General features: G+C 26.7%; 1 protein-coding gene across 5 annotated transcripts in view; it reads left to right on the top strand.

The window, feature by feature from the left end:
• LOC126895130 (uncharacterized) overlaps positions 1-8,044 on the top strand; it is an 8,507-nt gene extending 463 nt beyond the window's left edge. For 2 of the 5 annotated variants that reach the window (XM_050666652.1, XM_050666653.1), the window contains exons 2-3: positions 7,097-7,582; positions 7,628-8,044. In XM_050666652.1, the coding sequence (XP_050522609.1) occupies positions 7,165-7,582; positions 7,628-7,893 (684 nt within the window). In that variant the 5' untranslated portion in view covers positions 7,097-7,164 and the 3' untranslated portion in view covers positions 7,894-8,044. Of the gene's footprint in view, positions 1-6,867; positions 7,583-7,627 lie in introns of those variants that run through there. The other 3 variants (XM_050666651.1, XM_050666654.1, XM_050666650.1) reach the window with 3 other exon arrangements.
• Positions 8,045-10,411: the final 2,367 nt, after the last annotated feature.

Genomic DNA, 10,411 nt, shown 5'->3' with positions numbered 1-10,411 from the left:
TTGGGGTTGATAATCGGCCAAAATGGGTACTCTTTTAGTATTAATAAATCAACTCATAAATTAGCGCTCTTACAAAAAAAAATTCCAAAAGTTATATTGTAGATCTAATTGTTCTTTATAAATTAAGTCCTAACAGTTTTCTTCTAAATCCATTAGTTTTCTAGAAAAATGTCAAAATACGTAATATTTCATAAAATTTCCGAAATAGTCATATTTACGAATATTTCATCATATCTGACGAACCATATGTAATACACCTAATGTGTTCATACTAAAATTGTTTAAAACTAAATTTTACAAAATAAAAGTAACAAGTAAATATTTCATTGAACCGATCGTTTTATTGCTATAGTTCAAATAGCTCGATCATATTACGATTTTTACTAAATATATGAAGTTCATTGTTAGATTCTGTTAGTTATCATCTGGTACGTTACAACACTCATAGTGCAAGTACGGCAATAATACTATGGTATGACTGGATTAATGTATTGTTATTATTTTTTAATTATAAATAACTCTGGAAATCGTAAATTTATTACAAATCGCAATAGGTATAGTGAACTTTACTGTAGTTTAACCCAGTTTATTGAATGTGACATCATCTAATTTCAAAAAACACATATAAATTGTAACATTGCTTATCTAAAAATTTAACAAATTTTTTTCTCTAAGTAAAAGTGTTTCTGAATAATTAAATTATTCATGCAATAAAAGTACATTTTTTAGTTAAGGTCAATATGGAAATTTCATTTAATTGTTAAAAAATGAAATTTAAATTGTACATGGATAAAAATAGGAATGTATCAAAAACTACGTCTACGAAAGCAAAGCTAAAAACAAAATATTTAAACAAAAATCAAATAATATAACGAAACTTCACAGTCGGTATAGAAGTTACTTTCATTAAAGTTTATTGAAAATCAATGAAAAGTAACAGGAGCAGTATGACACTTTTTATTAGCGTCGAAAGCGTAAAAATAAGGTTTATTACTCTTGAAAAAATCAAAAAATAGTTATTTGACTACATACTATTGCAATATTTTGAACCAAATCATATTTTTCTGTACGAAAATCAAACATTTTTTATAGTTTCTGGGAAAATGAGAAACCAAAATTGATCACCTTGTAATAACTAGAATTAAAAATCAAAATATGTATTAATTAAATTGTTTTTTTTAATTAATTTGAATATTTAAGTAATGAACAACGTCTCAATAATATACAGTCTTACTGTCAAAAGATGGTAATTAATTAAAAAAATTATTTTGACATCATAAACATTAACAGTACCATCGTTATCCGTGAAAGACAATTAGACTTAAAGTTAAAACGCATTTATATAATTCCAGACAGTTGATGCTATATGAGTAATTAATGGGTTTGTATATTAATGAAGTCAGTAATAGTAGTGACCACACATCAAACAGCTTATAATTACTACACTTTCAGTAATTTACTTATATCGGCAAAATCCGAAAACGGTTCATATTTAAATACCTTTTTTAATCGAGGATTCAGTAACAAAATGGACGTTTAATGAGTGTATAATAATTGTTAATGGAGTGCCGTGTGCTACAGATTTATCTCCAGGCGTTTAAGTCTCCAAACCGCCTTCGGACTTTCGGCGGTACACTCTGTCTCGTACGTCGTAACTACTACACACACTCTTCGATATCGATCTGCCGTGTTCAGTGAATCGACCAGCGTCACGTGGGAGGTGTACGAAAGAAGTATAACGAGCACGCGCGAGTCTCATGGGAGTTTATTACAGAACGGCCTGAGATTTTGCGAAAACCCGTGCCAGTGTCCTACGCATAAACGGCACGAAACCGTCAGTGTTCAGACTGTGCGGCCAATATATTGCCAAGCCTTCAAGTTAATGTAATTGGAAGGGTGGAGTTCACGGCCTACGGCAAATTCAAAGACATTTGTTTACAAAAATACATACAAAAGTCGATCAATGCGCTCGAACGAGTATAGTTTTTTTTTTATTTTGTTCGATGAAAGAGGCGGTATCAAATGATATTTTACAGAGAAAATCTAGAATACGTTTGGTAAACGCTATCATAAATCTCGCGTGAAATGCAAAATGAAACTTGTAAAGATTCGAACCGCCTAACGATGACCAGAACATTCGATGATAAGGAAATACGGTTTGTCTTTGGTTTATGGCGAGAAGGACGTTTCTGACAATAATTGTATAAAATTGCTATTTTAGAGTGTAGTTGCGCAAAACGAGTACTTAAACGTGCGCGTGACAGGGTCTACAGCTGTGTAAAGAAAAACGAATATATTTCAACCCCATATACGGTCATGTTACTCATATTGATACAGACTTAATGCGTTTACTATATTTTTGTATCATAAGGGTTTGGTATCCGGTGATATGTCATATGAAATAAGTGAAAAGAATATTCAACGCAAATATAAATAACTACATGGTTTTTAATTAAAACAAATACATTAATGTTTGATTACTTTTTAAAATATAATAGTGTCGCTCTTTAAGTTCAATCAATTTGTCAGCTGCTATAAGACATTAATACTTCTTGAACTGCATGTAACAATTAATATTTATAGTTGTTTACAAGTTATGATTATATATTTAACTGGATTAAAACAAATGAGTACTAATAACTAGTGTTATGATCATATATCAATCGTAAGGTTGGCCGTTTTAATTAAATTTGACCTCTTTATAACTACCCACTTGGTAAAATTATAATATAAATCACGTTTTCCTCGTGGTTTTATTTGATATAAATTTAATTTTGTTTTTGTTCTATTTAGAAAGTAGGTTTTATTATTTTTTCAATTTTGGCATCAAGCTTCAAATATTTTATAACAAAAGAATTATTTTAACTTTACTAGTTAATTAAAATTGAAAGGCTATATGCAAAAATGAGACAACTTCATTTTTTTTAATCAGATATTAACGGATTTTATTTAAGATTAAAATAACGGTTATATCCATCCAAGAAATAAACAATTACAATTAACAATATATATTGTAGTTAAGCATTTTTTAAATTTTAAAGTTATTAACTATTCAAATCAAAAAGTCTAGTTTTTTTGCCTAAAAAAATTTAAATAAGAAGTTATTTTGTTTTTATGTAGAATTGATAGACAAAAATTTTGCGTATAATCAAAAGGACGATCATTAATAACATATCATATTATAAATTATTTTCAAGGAGTGATAATTTGATTTATTTGAATGTGAGAATAAAATTATATAGGATGTAATATTCCAAAAACAACATCAAATCATATTTCCTTAATTATATTCTGATTATAGATCTTATAATTTATAACTATTACTCATTATATTAATTAAATTTATTATGAAACTGAAATTCGATAATTTAATACAGTAGTTTTTACGGAAAAATTATAAAGTAATTGTATATTACGTTACCTGTATGGCAAACGTGTATCAAAATTTTTTTCTTGTTTATTTTATATAACTTTCTATTTAATAAATATTTAAAAAACGCAGTATTTCCGGAATATTTTCAAAAGTTAAGTTGAAAAAGTTCTACTTTTTACACATATGTTTCAAGTTTTGAAACTCCACTGTATAGAAGACAAAAAAAATTAGTAATGAAGAACACTAATAGTTAAAATCTTTTAAATAACAAATAATGTGTCGATTATTTATTTTAATAAGAATTAGTTTTGTCACTTTTAAATGTAATTAATTATATTAAATTTAATTGTCACACACATGTTATCTTTTAAACAAAAATAATATGAAATATTAAGAATTTTTAAGTATCATTCGTTATAAAATATTTCAACATTTGCTATATACGTGTAATACGATAATGTACCATTTAAAAATTATAGTTAAAATACATTTTTTTTCAAAAATTATCTGAAAAAAATTGTTTTCTCTAAAATTATAGAATTTTAATTCAAATACAACTTGTAGATTTACAAAATCTTAACTAAAGGCTTAGAGGTTTGAAATTTTAAAAGGGCTTAGCCCTCAAAAATTCAGAAAATTATAAATATTGCTTTATAAAAATATTTTCAGGGTAGTCAGAAAATTAAATGAGTATTTCATTTATTTTTAATTTTTATTCTAGTTGTTCCTATGCATATTTATCATGTTACACCTATACTTAAAATTAAAAAATGATATCGATTATAAATTTTATATCTTCAATTATATCATGAGAATGTTTTTAAAAGCTATTGAACTTAATCAATAGTTTATTAGTCTAATTATAGACCAAATTTTAATTATATTATTATATAAACAATAACTCATTTGAGGAAACATTTAACTACATATTTATGAAAAAAACTTGAAAAAATAAGTCAATTTAAGGTATCTAATGAGGTTCTATATAATCTGAGTATTTGTGTGTATGTATGGTATATTTACATGTATAAAATACATTGCTTACATTTAAAAAAAATTAAATTTTCAAATAATTCTTTTAAAATTATTGATTCAGTACCATTTTTAAGCCATGATTCGGGCAAAGGTTTTGCTATCTATTTCGAAAATCTTTCAATATTATACTTATAATCTTCCTCCATAAACACAAACCGTTTGTTTCAGTCTTTAAAATGAGGTGTGTATGCAGTTGAATGTGAGTTTAAGTATTTGGCTTAAAGCTGTGGATTCTTTACCAGATAATAATTCATAAAAAAGAATAATGAAAATCATAACACCCACTTTATTAACTCAAGGATCTAAGTAAACGTACTTGTTGGTGATAATTAAAATGTTATTATATTAATGTCAGTAACCTATCATTATATCAACGCGTAATATAATTTACTATTATTATTTAAAATAGTTTAATCAACAAATGCTTGTTACCCCACGCAAAAAATGTTTTATTTACTTAAACAACTTTATTTTGATTTGCGTTAGCACATTATTTAAATGTTTAATACTTATTTAAATTTTTTAATGACTTATGAGTGCATAAAAAATGTTTGTGCCACAATCAATTAAAATTCTGTCGAAAAATTCCACCTTCAATGTATAGTACAACATATAACACCGTTATGTACAATTAAATATAAGTCATTCTATTAAGGTTCAGTAGAACCTTAAGATTGAAAATCAATCTTCTGATGTACACCTACGAATTCAATACAAAACAGAAAATTGTTTTTTAGATAAATACATTTTATTTTGTATATTCCAATTGAATGTCGAAAAAAAATCATCGTAAGAATATGAAATATGTCTTAAACCTACACATAATCGCATAGATTCGTGGTGTATTAACTGAGAGAGTCTAAGGCTATTACATCAATAGACTTATATTTACTTCATTAGAAACATTGTATTTACAAACAATTATAATCCATTTTGCATTTTGCAAAACTTTTTTTTTTTTATTAGCTTTTATTATGAAAGTATTATAGCTCGACAATTACATAAGAATTAGATAATATAGTATTAATTAGCGTTATGAATTACAGGAATAATTGGTTTTAATTAGTATAACAAAAATAAAGTATGTACAATAAATTATAACATAAAATAAAGTAGTTAAATAGTACAACCAGCGCTCAATATAAAAGAAATGATGGCAGTATTCACTGTAATAGAATAGGAATTTAATACAACAGAGGGGACAAAATTGTAAATTCCATTGTATTCTAAAAATTATATAAGCAAGCATCTATTAGACGCCAAGGAGGAGCAATTCAATAAATAATGAGGAAAATCTCCGAGGACTTCATCTTCAAATAAATGGCAAAAGGAAACAGAGTTCAGGTTTAATTTGTAAGCGAATGCTGGTAAAAGGTTATGACCCAGTCTGAGTCGTGAAAAGCTAGAAATTATATTGCAAGGAAGATCTAGTTGATCGAACCATGGAATTTTGGAAGAGCTAGGTACGATGGACCGATGCATCGGACAAAGCTGTTAGTGAGAGAATATTGGGTAGATCTAAAGTAATGAAGATCATCAGAATAAGGAAGAAGAAAGAAAGGATAACATAGGAATGATGAAGCACATTTAGCCAAAGGATCAACGAACTCGTTACCACGATTGCAAAACTTTTCCTAAAGTATTTTAAACAGTTAGACTAGGTTGTGGAACAACAAAAAATAACTTATTCAAATCACTGTATTATAGATACAAAGATTTTTAACGAAATAGATATCTGTAATTTTTTAAGTAGCCTTTATTAAATATATAACAATTTAACAGTTAAAAACTAAAATAGTCGTAATAATTCCTTAGTAACAATTATAGAAATAAATATAACATAATTGAACTAAAAAATATAAATTTATAAATTACAGTTACTATAATAATAAAATAAAACCAAAATAAGACATCCACGGAAAGTAAAATTTTAAGGTTTATAAAGACCATAATATAGTTTTATTCTCTGAGCGTTATTTATAAGACATTCAAAACAAGGTTTTTAAATAATATAAATGGCTTAGTAGAATTTTTGTATTTATTATGCCATAAAATTGCTAACCATTCATCTTTAACAAAAAAATTAGTGGCTAATAACTTAAAATCACTTATAAAGTTTATTTAATTGATGTAATAATAAATACTTTTTTTTATAACATGTATACATTTTTTTTTGAAAAAGCTACTCGATCTCAAATTATGAAAAATACGACAAATAGCAAGTTGAATTTTGACAAATTCGATTAGATATCCAATGCAATTAATCTACATTGCTAGATAAATACATTTTAAAAAATCGACTCTAAATAAATATTGCTACGTAATCTTTAGATTACACAGCAATATTTTTAGAATACATCTGTTATGTATTTGAACACAAATAAATAAATTATAATTTTTTTTTATTGGACACACCGTATAAAGGAGAGATTTATTTATTTTAAATATTCATTAAATTATTCACAAAAGTAAATTATACATATTAATTTTTATAATTCGTGGTAAAAATAAAAATTTTATAATTTTGATTTTGATTTTGATTTTTATAAGCATCTTGGCAGAATAAAATTGCAAGTGTAAAAGTATTTATTACTATAATATCTAAGTCTAGTTCATAACCAAAAATGTTTATGAAGTGTGCATTTTATTTATTAATTATTAATTTATATGTTTGTTCAACCAAAGCAGATGAGTACTTCAAAGACTTGAATATACTTTTAGAACGCGACGAATGGAAAATTGTAGGTAATCTTTGGATGTCTCGTGTTGTTGTTGAACGTAATCCAAACGGACAGATACTCGATGTGGCAGAATTATTAAAAAAAGATGAAAATAATAATGAAATTTTTACAGACGAAAATTACAAAATTAAAGTACAAAAACTAGTTTTATTATACAGCGCTGTACATGCAATTAAGCTTCATAAAATTATAGATCTTCTTAGAGTGTTTTGGGAACTATGTGAAAGAGTTGATGAAAGATGTAAAAAATCATTTTTAGAGACTTTATTTTATCATCATGAGATTTTTGTAAATATGTCGGACGCACTACAATTTATTTACAAATTTAAAAGTAAAAGTCCTCTCACAGCTGATGATAATTTAAATAACGAGGTGACTAAAGCCTTAAATCATCTTGAATTTTTGTCAAATACTATTTCACTAGATAATGAACATATTAGTTTTGAATTAAAAAGCGCTTACAATTCAATAAAACNACGTATTCGTTTTGAATTAAAAAGCGCTTACAATTCAATAAAACAATTTTTTGCATCTCATTTTAGACCTGTTCCTAATTACATAATAGATGACCAGAACTGTTTTTCGACATTTTATTTATTAGTTAAAAGTACTATTAATAACAACAATACAACATTAGATGACAAATTGTTGACTTTAACATGCAGTGTATATCCTAAAATGATAGAATATAAGTATTGTCACATAAATATACTTGACTATCGCTGTTTTATAGATAGTCTTTAGTGGAGATAGCGCCTTTAACGGAACATAGTACAATAAGCGCCAGCGGCTTACAATGACGAAGATGATGGCTAAAATAAAAATGTACTTATATATTCTGTATTATTAATCAAATAAAACATTGTTCATTTATAAAATAAACTTTTAGCTTTAATATGTATTTACATTATTTATGTAAATAAACCAACCCAACCCAACCAAACCAAACTCAACAGAATTAATTGCGTGTGGTTGAAGTGGAGAAAAGGATCTGGCGTCTTAAGCGATAAAAAAATTCCAATGAGCCTGTAGGTTAATTTCTACAAGACTGTAGTGAGACCAGCTATGAAATATGGTTCAGAGTGTTGGGCGGTTGATAAGAAAGTAGAGCAGAGAATGAGTGTAGCAGAGATGAGAATACTTAGATGGATGAGTAGAGTGACTAGAAAAGATAGAATAAGGAACGAACATATAAGAGGGAGTATAGGTGTGACGTTACACCATGGATAAGATGAGAGAAAATAGACTTAGATGGTTTGGTCATGTTATGAGGAGAGATTAATCGGAAGCTTAACAGTTATAAAAATGAATGTTGAAGGAAGAAGAGGTAGAATTGAATGCAATATGAGGACAGCTGATGTGAGCGTAGATAATATGAGAGATCGTGTCAAGTGGAAGTTTAGGATTAGGGTGGCCGACCCCAAGTAGTTGGGATTAAGCCGAGGAAAAAGAAGAAGAGAAGAAGACATTATTTATAATTTTTTAAATTATTTTCGTTGTATTAGCTTTTAAATTTGTGAATATATAATCAATAGCGCAGTTTATTTTTTACTTAAATATTAGATTGTCAATTAAATCTAATGATCTGTCAAAAATGAATATTTCTAAAACTTAAAATTTATTTTGGAAATAAAACGTTAAGTCATCATACATAAAAAATATATTTTTCAATAAAACAAAATAAATATCTGAAGTAGAAATATAAACCGATTTAAATCAAGAAAATCCTCCAAACTGTACATAGGAAATTTATTCGTTCGATGACAATGTTAAAGTGAACTCTTATAACTTTAAACGTACACAGGCAGACCACTGTCAGAATTGTGCATAATATGTCTACAACTAACAAGTTTGTTGTAGTAAAAGAATAACAGCCAACAGTTCATACAATAACACATTATTGTCAACGATTGACAACAGTCGTTGTCACAAATTCACAGCAAGGCGATGCCGCTGAAATGTCAACGTTTACGTTTAATAATAATTATTATTCATTAAATTTTATTTTCATAAGTATTATTGCGTCATTTTGATGAGTATAATTTAAATAATGCATACATTTTTTCATTGACACAGGTGTGTTCCTAACTATATTAACTTAAATTATTTTTATTTTTGCGTGAAACTTCCATATACTTTATGAGACACGAGCTTCTGAATTCACGAACGAATTTATGAATACCGAAGTATTAGGAGGCGTTTCACAAAGAGCTAGTACGTCAGACAGATTAAAATTATTTTTAGTTGAGTTTACACACCTTTGAAAATAGATTAAAAAGGCATTATAAATCAAAATAGATACATATTATTTTTATAATTTATTGATCCTAACACACATGGTAGATGACAGATGTTTTATCATAGCTTGAATAATCATAATTACTGTCATTATAAATATTTTGTAAGAACGACTTTAAAAAATTGCTCAATATCAAAAATCCACCTGACTCACATCATAACATGTAAATGCAATCATTTAATCAAAACATTCGGTAACCATTTTCACCATGAAGACAAAATAAAGTCCAAAATTTTTTTTTTCCATAATAACATTAACTTTAATTTAAGATATATATAAAAGTGTCAGACTTTCCAGAACACTTTCAAAAGTTGAAAAAATAATTTTTTTTTTTAAAAGTTGTCATTTTAAATCCCCCTGTGACAGATAAAGGGTCAGATTTATAAAAAAGTATACCAAATGATAGGTAAAGACATCAAGCATTTATAAAAAAAAATTATATTAATTTGTTCATTTTTGAAAAAGTTATGGCAGGTTTATAAAAAAAAATATCGAAAATTAGCAATTTTAAAATTTGTAATTTTTTGGAGATTTCCCCCATTTACGGGGAACGAGGGAAATTTGTTCAGTTTTTGAGGGTAATGTTTTCGACTAGATACGATTTGTGATCTTTTGACGTATCGTTGAAAGAAATCGATTCGGTGAGAGCTGAGAAAAAGTGGTAACCGACACGGAAAAAAAAATTAACATAGTAAAACCAATACCTTCTCAGCTTCACATCGAAGCTAAAAATTATTGGAAATGAATGATACGTACATTTGTATATAAATGAAAAAATTAGTAAACTATACTATAAAAATAAAACTAAGTGTTAAAAAATATTAATCGAGTGTTTATCAAACTTTTACTAGAAAACTTGGACATTTTAACATATTATAAGACATATTTGAAATGAATATATGATAATAATTACATGAGATTCAATATCAATTAAATGAGATATTTTACTAACCTAAAACTGGA

This window comes from Daktulosphaira vitifoliae, unplaced genomic scaffold (assembly GCF_025091365.1).
Source record: "Daktulosphaira vitifoliae isolate Bord-2020 unplaced genomic scaffold, ASM2509136v1 Scaffold_1, whole genome shotgun sequence".
Lineage (NCBI taxonomy): Eukaryota > Metazoa > Arthropoda > Insecta > Hemiptera > Phylloxeridae > Daktulosphaira > Daktulosphaira vitifoliae.
The sequence above is the reverse complement of the archived record's forward strand: the minus strand, read 5'-3'. Positions and strand labels throughout refer to the sequence as shown.